Source organism: Mycteria americana, chromosome 3 (assembly GCF_035582795.1).
Source record: "Mycteria americana isolate JAX WOST 10 ecotype Jacksonville Zoo and Gardens chromosome 3, USCA_MyAme_1.0, whole genome shotgun sequence".
Lineage (NCBI taxonomy): Eukaryota > Metazoa > Chordata > Aves > Ciconiiformes > Ciconiidae > Mycteria > Mycteria americana.
This window is the reverse complement of record NC_134367.1, coordinates 56,197,547-56,221,743: the sequence shown is the minus strand read 5'-3', so window position 1 is coordinate 56,221,743 and position 24,197 is coordinate 56,197,547. Positions and strand designations below refer to the sequence as shown.

At 42.6% G+C, this 24,197-nt stretch overlaps 1 protein-coding gene across 1 annotated transcript in view; it reads right to left on the bottom strand.

The window, feature by feature from the left end:
• Positions 1-24,197, bottom strand: part of DCBLD1 (discoidin, CUB and LCCL domain containing 1) — a 49,145-nt gene that overhangs the window by 21,504 nt on the left and 3,444 nt on the right. The window contains exons 2-4 of the mRNA XM_075498631.1: positions 11,159-11,371; positions 705-842; positions 93-144 (exon numbers count right to left, since the gene is read on the bottom strand). Coding sequence (XP_075354746.1) covers positions 93-144; positions 705-842; positions 11,159-11,371 — 403 coding nt within the window. The remainder of the gene's footprint in view (positions 1-92; positions 145-704; positions 843-11,158; positions 11,372-24,197) is intronic.

The window sequence follows — 24,197 nt, the reverse complement described above, 5'->3', positions numbered from 1 at the left end:
CCTGCATAATATATGACATTTTCTAACAACTGAACCAGATCACAGCTACAGCAAAGCAAGCCACACCGCAGAGAGCTGCAAACTCCCTTTACCTGTATTCAGCCTTTGTGTAGTGGTTCGCTCGTTCCAAACAGGTGATTAGATCTGTGAAAAGTTTACAAATGTCAATCTCCATTGCAGGACGTAGAAATATAGGCAAATATTTGGCTACACATTAAATGACATTTAAAGATTTCTCTGTATAATACTTGAACAATTTTATTAGATAGAAAGCAACAGCTATGGTTTTCCTCATTCATTCCCCTCTTCTATTCTTCTTATGTTTTACACCTTCAACAAAGTTGCACAGACCCCCAGAATATTAAATGTAGGAATCAAATCTTAATCTCTCCTATCTGTTCATCCTATCACTATGTGGTAGATGCTGGAGCCCAGAATACAGTGGAGCTTCAAGGAGAAGGTACTCATTTTCTCTTTCACTGGGCCTGTATTGCAAATTGTCTAGGTAAGATTTCAGCAGCTGTTATACCAGGTTAATGTTACAACTGCATCTTCCACACATGCTATTAAAAATAGCATGGTTCATGCCAATCTGGAAATATTTAGGACCAAACATTTGGGCTAAAGCCTATGTGTGTAGAGAAGATAATGAAATAGGGGGGACTATGCCACTAATCCTTCGGTACTTTTGGATTCCACTTTACCTGGATGATCACTGCTGGCGTAGGACAATAGAAAGCCTCGTCCTGACACGTGAGATCCACTCTCAAAGTGAATAGTCGCTTCATTGCTATCCAGAATGATTTCTTTGGGGACGGGCATCACATTACCACAGTATGGCCCTACAGAGAGAACAAAGAAGATTTCAAAAGTTTGGATGACATAATTAGGCTGGAATATTCTCATGATTAGCACAGAGTTTCATAACACGCTCATTCTCCTTCAGTACCAATCCAAATGTTGACAAAAGGCTTTTGGCTTCAGTCCTTTATGGGTACGAGCTCCAAAGTTACCCTGACAAGGAGTGGCCAGGATCCAATCGTCTCTCCGTGGTAGCAATTCCAGCATCCACGTCTCTCATCACGTAAGCCTTAAGAGCATGATTAATGCCCTTCGGCCTTTGAAGTACAGCATGCTTACAACCAGCAGTAACTCATTAGAGAAAAGAACAGAACAAGAACATTCAAAGGCAATCCAAGGGATCTACACAGGGTCCCCTAGATAAACTCTCCAGACGCGTACAGCTCATGCTGCTGTAGCACAGCAGCCACTCAGGAAAGATTAAGATCACAAACAGGGTACCTGGTTTTCAAGGACATGTGTGCCACAAGCCAAATTGTACTACAAGGCAGTACTACTTCACTCAGAAAATTTCTTAATTTATTTTCCTTTTAAAAACATCACCCGACCATTGAAGTATACAGCTCAAGTCTCTAGAGTTTTAAACAAAAAAGAGAGGGAGAGAAAGGGGAAGATGAAGGGAGTGGGACAGGGAGGCAAGAGCCTTGTGCTTACATTGAATTAGATAAGGGTTTTATAGCTACCAACTGCAGTATCTTGGAATAGTCTTTGGGACACTCCTTTCTTGTGACAGCAGGCATGCCCGGGACTCTTAATAATTACATTTGCTTCTTCAGAAGTCAGTTCCTGAGGGGAGCTTTCTTTTGAGATTGCCACAGTCTTTGCTCTTGCCTTCTGTCACCACACCTGGGTGCAAACACTTGTCCCTGGCTGCCCTCAGGCACAGATGACAGAAAATCCAAAGCAGTTTGGGTACGCTTTTTTGAATTTATGAGGATGCTGACCATATAAACTGCTAAGAAGAGGTTTTTGTAAAATAGCAGGGTTTCTTTCCCAAGAGAAAAAACAAACAAGACCCTTTAGCCCATCTGTTCTGGTGAATGACAGCTTTTGGATCCTAAAGCAAGTCCTTGGGAGGAAAAAGGATCACTCTGATTTTTCCTAGCCAACCTCATTTTACTGGTGGTGGCTACTTTAGGGCAACTTGGAACTGACTTCTGAGAAACACGAAATTACAATCACAGCACAAATCTGATGAGTGGTACCCTTCCTATCGTGCTCCTAAGAGCCCCTTCATTTTGCTTGATGCTCTTAGGGGGGTCTTTCCCTAATACTTCACCAGCCTTATAACAACTATAAGATCCGCCTATAGAGTAGCCCAATTAGAGCCAATGACAGCCGGCTGTCAGCAGAATGGGACAAACCAAAGGAGGAACTCTGTCTTTTGGCTTATAAAAATCATACGGTGAAGCCAGGCAGGCACAGAAACAAGCGACGAGTGTGACATTTCCCTGGAGTACTTGTGTTGAAAATGACTCACGACTTAGTCAGAGAAAACAATGTCTATAAAAAGGGTTAAACAAATTGCTTAGGAAATGAACTTATCAAAAAGACAGCACCTGACACTGTGTCATACCAGACAACTGCACGAGTGATTTATTTGAGAAGGTCTTTTGTGTCAGATTGCAGTGGGAGAAGTAAAGTGCTAACTTAGGTATTTTTTTTCAAGCGAGAGAAAGGGGAAGGAGACAGGGAGGCACTGCATTTCTTCAAAATAAAACACCTGCGAAAGCTTTAGTCCTTCTCTTCTCTCAAGGACTGTCTCTACATATTTTCTCACAAGTGCTCTTCGGCTTTCTCCTCGCAGTGATTGGCAGTGACCTATCTACTCTGTAGGTATAATTTAGACAGCTGATTCACTCAGCCACACACTGGCTGGATCAGGGCTATGTGTCTCCTCCAGTAGCAAGTCTACATACGTTCCAGGTAATTATACAAACAAATCACATGTCATAAGCAAAAACAATAAAATAAAAAGTCTAGACACATAGAGTTGTATAATCCAAACGAAAGCCATAAATTCAGAAACAATCAGCTTAAGAAATCAGCATGCAATGCCTAAAGACAAGTTTCTACTGTTAAGTAATAAATCCAAGAGGGGTTACCAGACTATGGTTATCTTTTGCCAAGAGCAGTTCTGGTGTACCGAGAGACAGCCATGGGAGTCCCCAAAACTAAGGGGGTCTAGGACTAATTCCTTAAAGAATATAGAAGCAAGAAACAGTATCCACTGGAGGAAGTACTATTTTCCAAAAGTTTATCAGTTTTCTGCATAGATTCAGGGGGAAAAAAAAAGTTCACAGAGTGAACACAATGCAAAGTGAGGAAGCCTTGCAAAATATTTCAACATTTTCAATCTTCTCGATAATTCAGGTAACATCATATCAGCACTACACTGCCAGGTCTTCAGACTCGCCTGAGATCTAGCAGAGTTTACTTCCATGCTATCAAATACAGAAATGAGGACTGAGAGGTAGGGCTTAGAAAAAAGTATAAGCATTATCTCACCCCTCTATCGCTGGTCTTAGAGAAACCGATCAGATGCTGGTTTGGCTGAGAGGTTCTTTACTCCCTGAAAGAACCGGAGATATGTGCAGTCTGTTTTTAGGAAGAGGTGTTATTCCACTGTCTTCAGTGCTTATTGTGTTTCAAGTGACCACTGTAAGCACCTTTCTAATTCGATTTACCCAATAATATTGTATTATGTTTAGCAGCACCTCCCTCCATTTTGCCAAGTTTTTGCAGAGTGGCCTTTTTAACCTCGGATTCTCATTTTCTCCATAATCAATTTATTTTACATTGATGGTATTCCAAGAAATTCCCCAGGGGGACAACAGGTAATGCTTAGAAAACAAAACTGATTCAGGGTCAAGACACTTATTTGGGTTCAGTTTTGACTGATGAGAGAATTTTACGCTTTCATCTGTTTTCTAATTTTCTTTAGAAAAAGAATGTATTTGGTTTTGTCTTTCCTATGCACTTCCATACAGCCGTCCTCCATTTACTTTAATGTCGTAAAGCCAGAAGCGAAACGATAGTCTCCCAGGGTCCCTGCATTTCAGCTTGCGGTATGCCTGAATTAGATGCACTTTTTATAACACAGTAACACCCAGCAGATTTGCTCTCCATTGACTTACCTATTACCTAGAATACATATATTGTGAGATTTTATAGATATTAGAAGATTAAAACCAATCAGCATCTGTAGACCTTAGACTTCATCGCAAAACTATATTTACTAGTCAGTATTTTCCACTTGCAATTGAGGTGACAAAATTACTACTTTATCGTCTACTTTTAAAAGTCATACGCGCTCCCTGTCTTCTCTGTCCATTCCACCTAGGATTTACTGATTTCCCCAGGCTGTCTATATGAATACTGTACAACCATAGTGGAGAGTAGGGATGATGGAGAAAGCCTTGGCTTGTGTCTGGTATGAAAGGGAGAAACTTGTTTATAGGGCCCTGTTAACTTTTACTGCAGCATTTGGACTTGAGTCTGGATAAATATTTAATTCCTAAAGCTGGGACTAAGCCAAAAGTTTTTTAAGATCCCTTTTGAGAACTGCCAGATCACGTTATCAGTTTTTCATCTTCTAATGTTAGTTGTGAGGTGGGTTGTTTTGCATATTCGGCTTGAAAAACGAGTCATGAATGCTGATTTCTCTCCCTGTTTCCTGTTAAAGTGACTCGGCTGGAGCTCTGCTAGGGTAAATAGGCAGGATTATTTGATTTGTTTACTAGGAACAAAGAAAAGAGTTTGATTTAATAAACAGATGTGTTACATGTCATGAAACTGAGTAGGCGTTCTCCATATTTCAGTATTACTACATCTAGATGCCAGGGCCTTTTCTTCTTTCTGTGTCTCATTAACGAGTTGACCCAAACGGTGGTTCCGTCTGTTCACTCCAGATTCTTTAATATATATATATTTAAAATTCTGCAGGAGAGCTATTACAGGCCTAGGGATTTTGAATGTACCTAATTTAATATTCTCTATAATTAAACTAACATTTAATGTCTTTCGTCCAGAAGTCCTGATCTGTTGGTATGGTTTAAGTGACTTAAATGAAATACTTTTATTTTGGAATCACTGTCTCCAAGCAGTATTAACATCCTGCAAGACACACGGTAAATTGTCTCATGGATATCCTTTGGCTGGCTCGCCTGGAGACCAAAGAGATTATTTTACGTGTTGTTTATTTTTTAAATGTTAGCAATAGTCTGCTGCTTTTGTCTTTTTCATAATAGTGTTGTTTTGCAAATCTGATGATCTTTACAAGCATTGTCTAGTTTTATGAAGTCTAGTTTACTTCTACTGTCAACCAGGCTCTGGCATATTTCCTGAAATTGCTTTTTTGCATTATGTTCCTTTATTTTTTCTACTTCCCTTAAGAAGCGCTGTGCCTAGAGGACTCTTCTCTCACACCAGCTGGCAATACCTACATGCCATTTGTTTCTCTAGTTCTTAATACTTTTTGCCTCTTTTGTAAGACTTTTGCTTCCTTTTAAAAGCAATTCTGTCCCTCTTTAGCTATTGCATGTCCAGTTCATTCTGCTCGTTCTGCTTTCAAATTCCTCAACATCATTTGAAATCTGGAGTTTGACATCTGCAGAGGTCTTTAAGAAACTCAGTTTAGATATCAACTCGTAACGTCCCCTCTTCAACAGGGAATCTTCTCCCTTTTCTCTAACATTAGTCTTGCAGAGTAAGGCTGGCGAGCAATGTGCAGCAACGATCCCATGGATCTGCCTCTCCAGGATTATAATTTCCTAAGGAGTTTCTTTGGGCAAAACAATGTTTTAAATTGTGATCCTTATATTCAGTAGCCTTGTCTCAAATAAGCAATTTGGAAGTACCTCAGTAGCTGGGGAAGGACAGGGGATGTGATGAACATGGATTATGCTTGCTTCACTTCAGAGCTAAAAACTCAGCCAGAGTGCAAGTCCTTCACAAACAGCTCACAAAAACAGCAAGTATCTGTTGTATGAAAACATCTGCATTCTTGAAATTTGTCTCCATCCCACGTGAACACAAATGCTTCACTTTCATAAGCAGTAACTCTTCTTCTCCCCTATCAAGGAGGAGAGGAGGAGAGGAGAGTCCTCTTCGCTCCAACCCTGCCATGCACACTCAGGGATAACCAGCATCACCCTGCAAGGATGTTCCAGGAGACGAAAAGTGCTGCTCTATGCCCTTCTTTGCAGGACGTGGGGAAGGTGGTGTTTAATACTCAGTAGATACGAGTTGACAGAGTAGTCACGTTTGTTAGTCAGGATGAGACAGCCCAGTTATTCAACATTTAACTCTGCGCAACACAGTCTGACCTCAGACTGAGTGGTAAGCATTTCTCGTTTTAGGAAAAACAAGTATAACTTTCAGTTAGCATTTCCAAAGAGTTGCCAAAGACTGCGATAAAGGAAAGAAAAAGGCACCCAAGCAGAGTCAGGCTGGAGAAGTAATTACAATTTTAAAAGGGAGGGTCTGGGCCACCTGCACCAGCTGTAGGTCTGCCTGCTCGACCTCAGGTGAGATCCCCCACTTCTAACATGTCTGTGGTTTTAGCCAAACCCAAAGACAAGAAGCACAGCAACAGTTAGGAATCATTAGTAAAGAGCTGTAGCTGTTTAACAAAAAACACAGAAAAATACACAATACGCTTTATGCAGCTAAGAGGAAAAAAAGTTCATTTGATAAAAGAGAAGCACACATTCTTTGTTGCATAAGCCTTTCCAAAGCTGAAACCTCAGGATACTGCAACCACTCAGGCGAAACCCAACTGTTAGGAGAGTTCTGACTGTTAAGAAACTGCTCAACTTGATCTTCAGCGAGAACTTGTCTGGGCATTTCACTGGATTTCCTGAAATACCAGAAACAATACTGTAATAACAAGTTTCCTTTGAGGGGTGAAAAAGAAACCTGGACACACCCTTTATTCAAGCAAGATATTTATTACAATACACAAGAAGGAAAGGCTGGTTTGATGAATACCCTCCAGTCATAATGACAGGTAGGAGGCATCCAAAGGCGCTTGGTTCTCCTGCACACCCGCACACACACGCGCGCACACTCGCTCTCAGCAGCCATCAGACGCTCACGTATCAGTAAATGCTCAATCTGTCTAACAACCCTTAGTGACTGGGTGCGGGGAGGAGAAAGCATTTTCAGTAATTTCTCTATCTATTTCACGCTAGTTACCGGCTGTAAATTTTGCAAGAACAAGCTAACTGCGCTAACTCTCCAAATTATTACTAGTCACTCAGCAGATCTGACATCCACCCCAGAGGAACACATCAACCTCCTACTGACTGCAAGTGAATGGAGAAGTAAGTAGGCACTTATCTCTTCTGTAATGTATCTCTCCACTCAAGACTGATGATCATCTCACAAAATTAAGGGAAAATATACTAAGCCATTAGTTGGGGAAAGAGAGGGGGGAAAAGGCAGGCAAAAGGGGTTAAGAGAGGTACAGAAATCCGATAAAGACATGAAAAGACGCTGACTAAGAGCGGTTCCTGTTGAACTTTTAAAACATTTACGTTACACCTTCATAAGCAGTGCAAGTCGTGTTCTTGAGAACTACAGGGACCACATGGTTAATCTTGTTTTCACATATCCCTTTAACTAATTAAAAATCAGAAGCTTTTATTCAGAGCTCAGTATTTTTAATATGCTCAGATAATGCAATTAACTTGAGAAGAAAAGCATTTCAGTCAAGATTGCACCTTGACTACACTGTGAGATCATGCTTCATATTAATTTTTATTCTAGATTCCTTTTATGGGACAAAACCCCCCATATTTTCATCCAGTGCAAAGCTATTCCTTTAAAAGATAACATTATCATCTATTTATTTCTCCTAGAGACAACACGTGCAAGGCTGTTAATATTTAAAGGTTTGTCAGACAAAACTGACTCAGTTTCACCAAAAGTGGTGTTAGACTACCTTTGCTGACTGATGATTAATATTTTCACATCTAAGTCTGGATACAAAGCTAACAGTTTGAAAGAAAAGACTTGCTACAGCGTCTTTCCTCCAGTGGACACTGAAGAAAACAGCGTGCAGAGTAATAACCCAGAGACGCAGCGTTCAGCCACTTTGTGTCTTCAGTTTTAGAGCTTCATTAAGATTATTCAATGATCATCTTTTGATGGCAATACTGGAGAAATCTAAATGCAATGGCTGCCTTCACAGGTCCATCTAAGCTGAGAAGTATCAAAAGTGAGAAGAACTGTAGTGTCATGTTTGTGTGCCAGTTGAGCGGGGAGGCTTCAGTAGATCCGCAACAACGCTACATGCTTTTCTAGGAGGGAATTAGATTCATAGTACTCTTGTGTCAGTCCACAAAATGTGAGGAATGCCCTAAACTTAAATAAAACTTGCATGTAAGTGGTCTAATCTGTAGTCACCGGCTTACAGATGTGAAAAAATCAGTATTATGGCTAACACAGATCAAATGAATCCATTCATTTGTATATAACAGCTTCCCTTTACTGCACGGAACATAAATACCCAAACATGAATTGAGTTACCCCTTGCTGTACCGCGTGAATCCCAGCAGAAGTTTATAACGACGAATGAATCACCGTTATATGTAAAGACAACACGTGGGAGAAATCTGAAAGGAAAACAATACTTTGTCATCTGAAGACTTGTTTCCACTAATTTTATATTTACGTGCATAATCTAGGTTTTGCCTCTGACCAATTTTCTAAGGTTCAGATACACTCCTCAAGAGATGTTTGTACACATACTGACATTCACTCTCTTGTTTTCTGTAGAGTTGAAGAGATCAGCATGGTATTTAAAATGTACTTCCCTTTGGACCTTATTGTCTTCTAACTGCAAACCTCTTAAATAAAAAGCAAAGGCTGCTCAACTAATTTGAAACATGAGTAATATTCATGAAAGCTGCCAGCTTTCATACTTAGCTTTTAGGTTTTCCTTTTTACACTCAGGTCAAATACAGAAAACATGCAAAGGTTAGTTTTTAATTGCTCAGATGTTTCCAATGGCTGCAAAATCTTTTCAACTCTCCATCATCCTATGAAAGAATTTCCATGGCAAAGGTCAGTATCTTCTTGGCCAAAGGGAAGATGTTGACCTGCCTGTAGATGTTCATGAAGAGGGGAGGGTTGTGAAGAGGGGATCTGGGCTCAAGAAACAGCTACCTAAAAGGACACTTAACAGACTGAATGGACTTTGCAGTGCTTTCTCATGGAGCTTCTTTTGCTTACATAAATGCATATTAAAACCCAGAGCTATAGCAAAACTACTGAAACAACTTACTTAGAGAAGCTCTAATCTCGTCTATGAATTCCTGCGTCTTTTAAAACACAAGCGATATCATGAATCTATGCATATAGCATGATTTCCACACTGTGTTCTGCAAGGATTTACCTGAAGGTAGAGCACAGGCTCTGTAGGTATGCTAGTGGGAAAGTCTACAGTGAGCTGCAGACCACAAAAACCATTACAGATGGTATGTATGCCTAAGCTATAAAGCCTGTTTAATCAGATATCAGCAAAATCTGCTAATTATGCAGTTCGTTACTGAGAATGCAAATTATAGTCCACATGCATCAGACATTACCAATCAGGTCTGAAAATGGGTGTGGGAATACTTTACAGAAATTCATTATATGTATTTGATTGCATAACACACAGGTATTCTGTGTTTACAGGCTGAATAACTGCAGGACTGAACTATGTGAAGATGTCTTCACGCTGATGTGTAAGGAGCCAGAATTTCAATCAACATCCAAGCTTCATTTTTCACTTTGGAAAACAATATATTGATTCATCCTTGTTTCCTAGAAAAGCCTTTGATTAGGAATGTCAAGATAGCATCACTAAAAATTATTCAAAGATATGGTAATGCAATACTAACTACCTATCTCTTACTGCCAAGTACAGACAGACTGCTTCAGGTGAACATAACTCATTACTTACAGTTCTGAAATGAGGTAAACAACACAAAAAAATCCCAGCACACACGAACAGAAGCATTCCTTATGGCTCAAATCAAGCTCTATGCAAGGCTTAGATATCAACATGTCACTGCCCACTCTTGGTGAAGGCTGTTTCAAAACGTAATACCTCCCTCATGAGAACCACAATTACCTTTACCTTCATTTGCGAGCAAGGCTTTAATGCCTCACTTGATCTTATTTTACCAGATGAGTGATAGGCCTACGATGCTCATGAATGAAAGGCAATCATCCCTCCTTACTACTAAGATATCTTATGAGTCCCAAGCTTAGCAGAACCACACACTTCACTGAGCCAAGTAATGAGCTGGGTGACCTGGAAAACTTGCAGAAGCTCTGTGTAGCTCATCTCTTCATCGTCTTTTCCCATTCAATCCATTCTGCCTGTAAAGTCCAGTACAGCACATTCAGCCTCAGCTGACTGAAGGGCTACAGCCCACTCCCAGCAGGCAAAATTTTATGAACTGGCAATCCACATGTTTATTTCTGCATTGTGGAAGTCCCTGCAGCCCCATGCCTCTGCCTGCATTTAAATCTGACTTCTGAGAAAGGGTGCATCGACTTGAAAATCGGGTTGACTCTTCTAGAAAGAGCAGATCAAAGTTTCAGCAACAACAGGTTGGGAAAAAACAATTTGAGGAAGGCCTCAGGTTCTCCCTGGGGTGGATCCTGTTGTCATTACGATTGTTTTAAGTGCACAGCTATAGCATATTTACTCACTCATCTTCCTGTGCAAATCTCTTGCAGGAGTGCAGACTGGCTGCACGTGTTTAGTATCTGCAAGTATTAAAGCCTGTACGTTAGCAAAGTTGATCAGTGACTAATAGCTAGCAATAGTAAAGGTTATCTCCTCTCCCAGGCCTGACCTGCCTAGGAAATAGAGACATGCAGGATCGTTGATTCCAATTTCTTATCTCGTTTCTGTCTGATTAGTGAGCCAGCTCTTCCCCTACCCGAGAAGGGTACAGGGCTGATACAGACCCATGTACCTGCCGTACTAAAGCTGCGATAGTACAGCTCCGCAGGTCTGAGGGCAGAGCCCTTGGGGTGGATGTGCCAGAGCTGGGCACAAGCCCCCGTGGCCCCGGCGGCCCCCTGGACCGCAGCGCAGCATGGCAGCACCCCCAGCCCTGGCAGAGCAACACACGGTGTGAGGGCAACGGCCTCCCATACTGAGAAGGACACACTTGAATATGAAAAGGAGGAGGAAAGGACACAGGCTAACATTCCTTGCATTTTGCTGAGCTGGCTTTTACTCACACTTTTACCAGTCCATGCATCAGCCGTTGCCTTATCTTTTACATACCGTGCAATGTTGAAGAGCTCTGGATGGTAAGGTAGCTGGATTCGCATTTCTGTGATTCGATATCCAGGTCTCCAATTTTTAAGATCAGACGTTTTCCCAGAGGCACTTGGATTTTCTTCTCACAAAGAGTGTAATTTGGGTACGTCCCAGGATAGTTCTTGGATGCCAGAGTCCCGCTGTCTTGATACATCACCGTGTGCCCACATCCATCCCCTGCAGTAGGAGAAGAAACAAGGAAGAGAAACAAGACACATTCATCAATAAAAAAATATATAATACTGGCCACATAATCATGTCTCATGTGCGCTTCCAGCTTTTAAAAAAGTGTTTTGTAATATTCCACCTCAGTTATGCTGTTGTTGGAACATAGGTAACTAAAACAAATATAGTCATATTTCTCTTGTAAAGCAGTAGAAAGGAGGGTTGGAAACACTCATGAACTAAGATATATTTGACAGTTCTGTACAAAAAGAGTCTCTCTGGCTTTCTGTTATACAGCCAAACCCTACTGAAACCCTGAAGGTGCAATTCCACAAGTAATAGATAGGATCCTTCCTTAAACAGTTTTCTCCCTATTATCATTCCACATTTTATTTCCACAGAAAGAGCCGTCAGGGAGAGGGTAACTGAATCATACACGAAAGCACAGACACGATTTAACTACGTACTATCACAGACCTGACTCATCTTACTTTCCTGTTGGTTTTTTTGTGCCACTTGCGCAATACAAAAAAGCACAGGGGACAAGGCAAAGACACGAGAGGGGCTTCAAAAGTGGGATGCGCACCGTTAGTGGCACGCAGGCTACTTGACGGTAGCATGCCTGGAGATGTAAGTGCTGCTGCCTCCTTGCTCAAGGGGTGAGGGTAGGGGCCCCCAAAGTGTTTTTGCGTGGTGCTGTGTAGGAGCCAGCTCGGCTTTGGAGCCTTTCCTTGGTGGAGAGGCATCTGAGGAGCAGCTGCAGCAGAACGTATGACAACAGGAAAAGGCGCATGGAAATACATGGGGGGGTATGGGGACTGACATGGAAAACAGGAAGCATCCACGGAGGGGAAGGAAGCAGGTATCCGATAAGAGACCTTGACTACTAAAGGAAGCAATTTTTAGTGAACTATTTAAAAGTGTACTAGTAAATTAAAATGTATATATTAAAGCTTAAGCCGTTTCATTTGGCTGAATCTTCCAAATAATGGAAACTATGGCAATAGTGGAACTAGTGCCATATGTACCTGCATATAATAGGCAGTCGTCAGTTTTAGGTCAGTTAGGGCATGGGCACTCTTTACATAGGAGTCTTGTATACTGATACCCTTTATCACTGCAAAATTGAAGTTAGTCCTAGAAGTGTTCATAAAATAAAGAATCCTGCAGAGCTGGGAATTCACAGTGATCACTAACTACCCAAAATTTCACTTTTGGGGATATTTTGGTTAAACTGTTTTGGTCTGTTCATTTTAATTACTTTCTGCATTTCCTTCCATAATCACTAGGTGGAACAAACTTAAGATTTTATAAGATTATTTAAAGGTGAACAACTAGAAATGAAGTGTTGATAAAGAAACGTGCCATACTGGGGGTTAGGGGGAAAGTGGCATGCTGTGCAAAGATAAGCTCCAAGCTATCAAACTTTCACTCACTGCTGTATAATTACACTGCCATTTCATCCAACTCACTCAACCGCTTTTTCGCAAACAGCAGCATTTATTTTGAAGCTTTATCATTATAACTAGCTTTGTTGCCTGCTATTTAATTTTGCCGCAGGTTCATGCTCGGAATAGAGGTGAATAGGAGACATGGATCCAAAATCATATCACCATAAAACATATTAAATACGGTTTTTCAGATCTCCTTGTTCACACGCTTTAAAAATCATCTGTTGTTCAAGTTTGTTATCCAAGCTTTATTGATTTCGGAATGCACAGGAATATACTCAAGATGAAAGGCAAACTGGCCTCTTGAGCAAATCATCTTTTTAATGGAAACTCTCTGCAGCAGGAACAAAAATATAAGGAGCAATACAGTACATGAGCTATCGACTTTCTGAACCCAGAGAGGGGTCCACAGAGGTCCAGGCAGTGTAAAACCAGATCACTTCCAGCACGACACAGGACAACCTTGCTGCCTGTGTAGCCAACTACTGTGTAGTAAAAAAGAACTGCCCGTGGCCTTTAATTTAAACTGCATGTTTCTGACTGTAAGCATTTACTTTAGCTAGGCTGGTGAAAATAAAGTAACTACAATCTGGAGCTTGGTTTGCAACTTATCCTTATTGGGAAAGAAAAGGGAAAACAAAGGGAAAAGTTACACAACCACAACAAAATGTCATGGGGAGGAACTCCTTAAAATGAAAAGTCTAGTGTTCACATAGTCTTCATCTCGCTGGGCTACGTTCTGGCCTGTGTCACCTCAGTACAATCCCAAGGATCCTTTGTGGTACAAAACTCTCCTCAAAAATCTGAAAAGACATTGCTGTCATGGTAAGACCCTGACAATGTCCAGGTCACAGAGCATTATATTTCTGCAGAAAGTGCCTCAGCCTGCCATCCTCCTCTGTCGAGGTTATACGAGGTCTTGTTCCCAGGGAAACTCCTTTTTTTAAAATCTGCCTTTGAGTCAGCGTTGAAATGTTTTAGCACCAGAACATCTTTTGAGCTAAGAAAGCATAAATGTTATTTTCCGACTTTTCACTGGTGGAGCACGGTCATTCAAATGCTCCAACTGATGAGAGGCAAGTGCAGCATCATCCTGCACCTGTAACGTCCCCTGCTGCCTCTGTTCTGCCTGCCTGCCTCAAAGGAAGAGGTCATGACAAAAGCTTGTTCGCCACAGGAATCAGAGAAACGTCCAAAAGTCAGACCAAGTCCTAGTAACTATTGCTTCTTACAGAGAAGCCTGACTGCAGCTCTAAGTTTTGAGTTTCTCAGCAAGATTAGCAGAGCAAAGGAAAATCTGAAATTTGCTGGAAAATGCCCCCTAGGGAAGGAGTCTGAAGGTATAGAGGGAAGGTAGAATAAAACTCAGGATCTGATAATTCATTCAAAGAGAGATTTAATGACTAAATGTAGTAAAACACTTATAAATATAACCCCACTATATACCAAGGGCTCAGAAATGGAGGCAAATTGTAAGAAATTCAAAATGTATCCCTGTTCACATTTTTAAGTGAAAAATGTGAACAATACTACTATTAGTTTTGTTCTTATCATTATTTTCCACATGAAATTTTGATTGTCAATAGAAATGTATTGGCCAAACCTCAAATACATTGAGCTTAAAACACAACTGCCGGTCTTTATGAAAACTACGGTTTAAATACCTGATGTCGCACTCTTTTCTATAGGCACAGCTCTTCTGGCTGGAAATATGTGTATTCAACCGGTCAGTTCAACGCAGGACTTCTTGCTAACACTAAATTTTCACTTAGCATTAGTTCTGAGAACTGCTTTCTATCGCCCCATTTGACAAGAAGCTGGCAGCCTTGCCTCAGACATCCCGGTTTCATCGCTTCTCACTGGACGGGAGCAAAGCAAAATATTTGAGCACAAGGTATTCAACAGCCAGAAAGTCTAAACACGCTTAGATTTAATAAAATCTCTCCTCAGCACCAGGAGTTACTAAAAGCACATCAAACATGCTTTGTAAACCAAGTTCCCACAGGCATTTGAATCAAGATCAAGATCGTGGTCTCTGGATCACGGGCGCCTGCCCGTTGGCCTACGCTCAGGTTGTACCAGAGATCACACAGTGCTGGAATTAAGGCTGTTTACCACAGATAAAAATAGTCTCCTGTGGCAGACGATGGAAATAACTCCCCAAGAAGTGAGAACCACGACCGGCACCTTCTGCCGCAGCAGCAGGCTCACCGCTTGCACCTTGCCCTCTCTCACACGGTGCTTGCCAAGAGCAGCGCGTACGTGTGAAACCAAAGCTGGGGCCCCTCTGGAGGACACCGGTGCATGTCCCTGTGGAGAGGGTGAGAGGAGGTACCAGGTGGCTGCGGGTAGCACCATTTCCCATCCTCAGACACATGCGTGATGGATGTGTGCAGGACAAGGTGAAGGAGTATCTCCAGGCAGCTGCGTCGGGGCTGGGTCTGACCATGGCTGCTGGCTCATCTGGGCAGCAGGGCCCCCTCCAGGATCTAACCTGCCCAGGAAGGATGCAGGTGAGGAAATCGATGCCCATGAACAAGCTCCAGCCTCGCACTGGGAGCTGCCCTGGACACAGCCCCTGACAGATACCGTGGCTGTAGCAAAATGGTGGTGGTCCCAGAAGCAGCAGAGTTAGAGATCTCTGAAAGCAATGCTGGTTCTCTGAGGTACTCTCTTGCCACCCAAAATCACCTGGCTGGGCCGACTGTCTCCTCCCATCTCTTCCCAAGCCCAGTGCACAAGCAGAGCCCTGGCCTCTTACTCCTGTGCTCCCCGGGCTTTTCCACCCCTTGCTCACAGGCACGACTGGCTGTGCGCAGTGCCTTCATCCCAGCACTCAGCGTATCGCCCTCTGAGTTAGGGAAGAGGCTACAGTTTTTCAAATAACTGCTATAAAAGTTGCCATGTGCTGCACCTTTCACTAAACATGTTTATACCGCCAACTACAAAACAGTTACATAGCATGATATCAAAGTACGTTTTCAAAAGCATTGCTACAATATCCTGGCAGCAAACAGCTGCCTTTTTCATCCTTCTGATTCACCCTCACTAAGCAATTAATAACGGACTTGGACTCGCTCCAGTGCTAAATACGTGTTATACCTAGGCGTGCTCATGCACACAGCCAGCGGCTCCCTCCCCTCTCCCACCCCGCTCCACGAGCCCCGTCAGGCACCAGCATTTCTCCCTCCACCTCTCTGGCTACAGACTCCCACTACCTGCTGCCCCTTGGCTGCCGATCTCCTTCCACGGGGATGAAGACCCCCAAAGTAACCTTATTTGCCTCTCTGCCTCTTCTCTCCCAGTTTGACATCCCTTTGGATGCCCACCTTCATGGTGGTGCTTGGGACAAGGTGTGCTCCCCCTACCCCACCCGGAGGCCGGGGCGCAGAGGTGGTGCGGGGCTGCCAGCCTCTCCTTTCTCCTTCCCACTCCTCCTTCCCTTGAGAGGAGAGAGCAGGAAACTGAGTTTTTATACCTAAAATTTGGATTCAGCCAAAAACCAGTGTTTTGTGAAGAGCCACAGCTGCAAATGGACACAGCCAAAGTGAAGAGAACGCCACTGAGTTGAGGGTACAGCTTTGCGAGCTCCGACGAGAACGAGAATCCCCACGGGGCAAAATGAGATTCGTCTCATCTTCCACGTTGCTTTCCCTAAAGTAATAACTCCAGCTTATTAAAAGATACAATAATAACTGACTCAAGAAGGAGTTCTACACCCGTGTTTGAAAGAAGATTCGAGTTATGTGTAAGAACAGATAAGTATCTAAAAAAGAAATCAACTCTTTCCAGTCAAACCTGTGCCCTCCCTGCTCATGTGGGACAGGAGCAAAGACCAGGGAAAAAGCAAGGTTTTTTTGCCAGATGCCATCCAAATCCACTGGTGTGGTCTGACAACACTTTAGGTTTTCACACAGCTACTCTGACCTCCATCGCTAACAGAATCGTGCACGCTGCACACACAAACGGGTTTGTACCTTCACTGCTTTCTGAGGTGATGGAGTAAAATCCAGAGTTAAGCGCTTCATCTCTAACCTCTCTGCTGCCAAACCTAGATCAAGAGCATCAGCTCTTTACTGCGCCATTGTCATGGACGAGAGAGGCCACCACGCGACCGGGACCTGAACCCGTCGCTTCTCCAGAGAACAAGGAAAGATGTCAGACCTCTGTGCCTTTCCTGCCAGTGGGCTCAAGCAAGTAACAAAAAGAAAGGGCAACATCGGGGGCCCGAGGCATCGCTGGGCAGGCGAGTACCCCCAGTCCTCCTCCTCGCCTCCCCAGCGGTGCTGGGGCCCAGAGCCACAGGCGTCACGGGGTGACCACGTGTTTGGGGATTTCACTAACCACCAATTTCAGGGCAGATGCCGTTTACACCAGCTGAGCAGCTGGCTGCGCCCTGCATCTAAAGAAATATGTAAATCCACAGCAGTTTTTTTCAGAAACCCAGCTTTACATTCCTCACAATATTTTGTGGATACAGCGAAAACTATTTCCAAATAATGAAAGAAACCACTGAAAATTAAGGCAAGTCTATAATCATCTGAAAAAACGGTGACTGCAATCTTCCATGGCGTTTAAATTAGTATTAATATCTGTTCCTATTAATAATTCCTATTAATATCTGTATCTATTAATAATAAGTCCCCCACTTCGCAGTATGCCCTGCTGCAAAAGGAAAAATAAATAGCGTGTAAACTTTTTCTTTGAATTGCATTTTAATTTGTTTGACTCCATTAGGTTCCCAGGAAACATTTTAACTGTGCTGCAGCAGTTCCTCAGGACACCCATTTTGCTGCCCAAGCTAACCAAGCAGTGGCTGGGAGGAGGGACGAGAGCAGAAAGGGAAGGTAAAGCAGCAGAAGAAACAAAGGAACATTGTGGAGCGCTGATTTCGTTGCCCAAATTATTTACTCACCAACTTCAAAGGGATGCAAAAGGAGAAGGAGGTCAAACAAACCACAGCCTGTTTTTCCCTCCTCTTCACAGACATTATTTACTGTAATGTCCCTCTTAAAGGAGGAATGAGAAAGCAGCAAATGATCTCCAATTGGTTCCGCAGTGGTTCCATAAATCACAAATTCCCACCGCGCGCCCAGCTGCGATCGCCCCTCCAGCCGTTCGGGCTGGGGCTGGAGCCCGGCTTTCCTCAGGGTGTTCCCTGCTGCCAGCCTCAGGGGAGGCTCTGCCTCAAACATATAAGAAGTTATTTTGGTAACCAGTTGGATCGCCATCATCAAATACAGAAAAAAAATCCCTGACAACCATTCTAAGTGCCTTATCCAGCAAAGTAGCTTACAACCGTCCCGCCATTTTTCGAAGTTAAAGAGTTTTTTAGCAGTTGCAGGCACAGCCATATGCCAGTAGCTGGGGAAATCTTTCCAGCTGTGCTAACCTACATGGCAATGACTTTGCTGGATTGCCACAAACAGCCTGGGCAGCCTTTATTACCCCAGAAACCTCTCATCTTTGCAGAAGTTTGCAAAGACAAAAACCTAGAGAGACCTAAGATTTTATTTATTTAGCTCCTAAAATGTAAAAGAAAGCAGAAATCTCCTTATGAGCAACTTCTTCCATCAACAGGGAGCCATGTTCCCCTAAAGAGGGGACTGTACCCTCAGCATTCAGGTTTGCAACCTTAGCAAGTAGTAAAGTCTTACTTAAACTAATGCAGATGTGAACCAGAAACTCACACACTGAAACTCTTCCAGTTTCACTGTATCCATAAAGACTTCATTAATTTTGCTGCTTAATCAAATAACCTTCTGGAGAGCAACCATCTCGTCTGCATATACATCTTAGGGACTTGTGTCAGGATGATACCTAACACTACCTGGCTATGTGTATGCATGAGACCACCGTGCCCAGACGATTCAGACCACCATAGAAATCAGTGCCCAAAGGAGAGAACAGCAGTTCCAGGCTGGTAGTCCCTTTGCTATGAATTATTTATGAGGACACAGGATTAAGAAGTTGCTGCATTCTGTAAAGAACAAGATCCTGCAACACATAAGGGACGAGGTTTACACAAAAATGTAAATAGCATCATAGAGTTTTCTTGCTTTTCTTCTACTAAATACTCAGAAATAGTAGCAAACTAGGTTTGCCTTTGCTTTTCAGGATCACTATCTGGTTCCATCACGACCTGTGAAAGACAGGCAGTACCAGAGTACATGTCAAAAATAAGTATGTTTTAGTCACTGCTTCCAGGACTTAGGCAGTATACCCAAATGTAGGCCTCCAGAGAAGCGAGTTTCAGCACTGGAATTTGCTTTTCAGCACTCTAAATACAGCACTCGCAAGCCTGTGGGTGTGAGAAAACTTCTATGCCTTTTTAACTGCTGCAACAAGAGAGATTTGTAAGTTTTTATTTATTTATTTATTCCCTGCATAGCTGCATTTAATAATTTGTCAGTGCTTTTCTTTTACGGATGTGGTGTATCACTGTGATTGACCACCTCAACATTTTATTAGCCTCTGTGTTTTTGGAAACAGAAATGAGAAAGGAGCTACACATCTATGGAAATTTCAGAGGAATCTTAAGCAGAGGGTCCCCTTTTTGCAAAAGGAAAGTTGATTTTTTGTTTTCTAAGAAACACCTGCCTACTTTAACATACACATCCACATCCACATTATGCATCTCAAGTGCAGAGGTGCTGAGAAGGCACCGAGAAGTTCATTGCCCAAGCACTTGTAACCGCATGCTCAGAAGGAACCTTGAAGGACTGTAAATAAATGGGAAGATGGTGGTGCTCCTCCACCAGCCACCCATGAAGAGTAACTCAGGACCCTGGTGAAGCTTTAGTGCTATAAAGGCTGTGGGGAACAAATATCCCACAGACAGGGGTTTCTTCCCTGTCCCTCTGCCCACAGCATCCCAGCAATGTGGCAGGGACGTGGGGCCACAGCGGGAGATGGAGCCCCCCCACCCCGTGCTGGGGTCCCTCTGGGCTGGGGGGACATTGTGCCATTAGGGCATCTCCTCTGATTCTGCTGATTTGGGCAAACATGCAGTTCGATTTCTATTAAGGGCTTTTCAGGTGAAGTCGGAAATGCTAATCTTAACTGAGAGACATATCATATATATGCAAATTGTTTGCTCTACTTTCTCCATCTGTTTTTTTCCCAGGTTTTTCTCTTTGCTATGCTTTACTGGAGATTAACTTACAGTATATAGCACCAAATTTGGACTGTGTGGGAAACATATGCTGCAAGCTCAGGGCCAGACTCGAATATTGGGTTGCACAGGAATAGGAATATTCACAGCAGTGCTGAGGACTGACAGACCCACAGGGACGGGAAATGCAGAGACACCAGGGTAAGGAGAGGCTGAAGCAGAGCTGTTCCAGTTACAGTAGCAGGTGGGAAGGCAAGATTTCAAAGCAGCTTTAATTTGGGTAAGAGGAAGTGGCTGAACATGATAGAATGAAACCACCACCACCCCTTTTTAATGTGTAATTCCCTTGTTAGTGTGATACAAGTCAGGCAAGATTGACAGTTATCGATGATTAAGGGTGGTCTTTTTTCTTGAAAGCTGTCCTAGCTTACTTGAAAAATCACACATTCAACTTTTTTGCCTGTATACCTAGATGGAATATGTGATTTGTTAGTAAGAAAGGACAACAGAAAGCACACCACTTTTCTCAAAACAAATTATGCAAACCCCACATTATCTCCAAGGTATAAATGAACAAATATCTCAAGAAAAAATTAATTGGTCCATGATGGAAACAATAATTGCCATTTATTAGCAAGATGCAATTTTCTCTTTTGCCTTTTGACTCAGTCAAGCCAACTTCTAGGAAACTAGCTATTTCCTCCATGGTTATTGCAATCTAACAAGTGGTTCCTTACAACTCCAGTAGAAATGGAAGCAAAAATTAACTGAACTAAGATGAAGATATGGCCAAAAAGCTACATCAGGCTTCTGACCTGGAGCACTGAAAGCAAGAAATGCCTTTTTTCAGTATTGTCATGCAACCAGCCTGCCTCATCGAGGTATTAACCAGAACGGTACGCTCAGAGGCTCCGTAAACCAGGAAATTTTGTGATCTCTCTGGTTCGTTGTGGTTACATATAATTGCTGTGAAAGATATTTGAAATTTAAAAAATAGAAAGGAAAGCAGCCACACCATTACTTAAGTACTACAGTGTTGGTTGTGCTACTGTATATGATCCACAGCGTCATTTCTGTGTCTTCTGTGACACGTTAATATGAGACTGCATAAAAGGTATTTTCAAACGGATGTGAAAAATAGTGCAGAAGAGAATGTTTTATGCCACCCTGTATACACCACTTATACTGAAACTCCATAATTTCATTCTATTTGACTGGATTTTTTGATTAGCAGTAGTATCAAACCATCATGTTCTCAAGTTTTGAAACAGGGTACAGTGGAAAGGTCTGAACGGTTTTTCACTCATCTCAAGAGTGAATACCTCAATGTACCTACTCAATTTATTCTGATACAATATTATTTTACTTTCCACCTTAAGAACACAGGGACTGAATTTCATCTAAAAAAACCCAGGAGATTCACAAAACACAAGCATTAGCACTTGTTGAAAATCAGTATGTTCTCAGACACCTGTTTTAAGGACCATGAGTTTAACTATGCCTCTTCTGTCTTGTGACAAAACGCTAATAGATCAGCAAGCGCTGACTCCTTCTTGGGTTTGAAAATGTTAACACTTACGACCACCCAAGTACTCATTGCCCATGGCACAATACTTCATATTACAGCTTATCTATTGAAATTTTGTTTTAAAGCCTTCAGCTCTGTGGCCCCCCGACATTTCAACTTCAATTCGCCTGTACCATGCTGACACAAGAAACATGGGATAATACAAACTCCTGGCTTTGGGAGCAAGCTGAGACAACAGAGAGGGCAACAGCTCCAGTGTTAGCCATGGACCTTGCTGCCAAAGCCTCCCAGTGGAGGGGGACCCGCAGGATGCTTGAAATTATTTTACAGGTTAAAATATATTTTTTCATACTTAGAGGACAAAATGGACTTGTTTTGTTACGAGCTCATTTTACAAATGAAGCATGGCTGACTATCAAGTCAAAGCAACCCACCAACGCAGAACCGGTGTGGCACCAGAGCAAAATACAAGTAAGTAGTTGCGGGCAGAAGCCGCACGTCTCCCTTCTGCGCAGTTACCGCAGCTGCAACAACAAGGCTCAGGCACGTAACAAAGCCATTCTGTTTGGATGAGTGAAGAAATCCACCTATGTTTCCAGTGTTTTGAGGTCTCTCCTACTACACCATGAAGAAAAGTTTTGTCTGATTTCTGACAGGACACACGGGCCTTTGTATAGCATGAGGGATCGCATCCAGAATTCCCCATGTGTTTTTGTAATTTGAAATAAAACAAATAAACACAATTTTTATTCAGTAGACATGAACATCTGGAAGATGACATCAACATGACTTCAACTTTAATGTCAAAGCGTTAGACTGAAATCCAATATTGTTGAACAATTTGTGGTGGAAGTGCCAGAAACTTGAACATCACAGATTAAAACTGTGATGGAAACACGGTTTCTGCAGCAGCTGAGGGAAGAAACAACATTTTAGAGCTTTACTAAATGCCTGATAAAAATTATTGTAATTACAGTAGCAGCTTGAGCCTAAATGTGTGATACTAAATATCAAAATGAAGATCCCGGTCTTGTAGGAGGCCTTGGGTCTGGGTTTCTAGCCTTGCCCTGCTCTGCTTTCCCCATTTATTCTCCTGTCCCTCTTCATGGCACTTGAAAACGCCTTTACTGAAGCTCTTTGGAGATGGGCAAGGAGAGCACGGCCTGGGCACACTCGCCCTTCCCTCTGCCTACGTGGAGCAGCAGTGCGGAGCTGCCGCACAGGCAGCTGCTGCCACCAGACAGCAACCCCGTCCCATCAGGGAAATAACGGGTAAGGTCGCACTGGGACTGGAAATCCTGCTCAGGGAGGATGAGAAAGTCCCACCACCACCAAACTAAGCCTTCACGTCTTGGAAGGAAACTCCCGAGAGGCGGGTCCTGGCCCTGTTGAAAGAAGAGACAGGGAGAGAGGGAATGAAGGCCCAGAGCGTTTCCTTCTCATAAACACACTCGGCTCCCAGACTTAATTATCCAGGGTCAACAATCCTAACCATAACCACTGGCAGCCTCTCTGTGCAAGTGTCCAGCCAACCTCAAAAACGCGTCTTTAGCACTCACACAATTTTCACAGACAAAAATCAGTTTAATTAGTTCATAATTTATTCTGAAAGCAAAAATTAAGATATCTATATACTCTTAAAACTAGTCAAACTACTATCCTTTTTTATTTAAACATCACTAGGTAGACTGTCCCAGTTTGAAGTTTCCTACTCCCAGTTGTAAAGCTGGTTAAACCTTTTGGGGAAGTTGTGTGCTCATTCTTATGCATTGCTATTAACATTTTTTATTGCAGATAGTTGGGATCCAACGCCATTCCACTGAATCCAGTCAGAAGGATTTTATTTTGATCTTGTCTGGCTTGTTTTATTCTTAGCAGATGGTGCAAACCCATGTGTTGATGAGTACATGCCACAGGAGAGCATCTGATACGATACAGCCGGCCCCAAACTACAGCAATGTCTATGCCGAGGACTTCAGTGCCCGCCACCACTCAGGACCACACTTCTTGGCATGGTGTGTTAGCTCAGACGGGCTTTCAAAACTATACTACTTGTAGTACCTAAAATGGCTTTGAGAAGGTACCGTAGGCATCTCTATACAGTAGCATAAGCATCCTCAAAGTCAGTGTTTTTCAAACTAATTTTTACTGTGCTACACATGTAGCTCAACCGGACTAAAGGTGACACAGTTTTGATAAATACAAATGAATGTATTTTTCATTTGCAAATCAACAAATAATTCGCATGAAATTCTACATTCGACAGCCATGCATGTTGCATGCATGTGCAGGTAACAACTTTCCCAAGGCATCTTTTTCTCCCTCCTTTGTCAGTGAGACTCCCAGTGGCCTCCCTGTCCCTGATTTTGTTTGAAATATGTCCCCTGATAACCTAAAGAGAAGTACACATAAAGGGCTTAGAGCTATTTATAGCAAAGACTGTGCAACTGAAAACACTGCAGTTTTCATGTGGTGGGTACACGCATTGCTTATGAACTGCAACCAGAAAACTGTTGCCTCCCTCTTTAGCAATTCTAGTCAGCATTCACAAGGCGAGATAGAGGGAGCCAAGGAAGGAAGCAGACATAAGGACAAAACGCAAACAAACTGAAAATTTACCAATCACTTATATTCAGAAGCTGGAGGGGGGTGGGTACAAGAAAGGCTCATCTCTATCTGCATTTCAAACTGCTGGAAATGGGCATGCAAAGCGGATTAGCATGATCACACCAATATTCTTCGGTA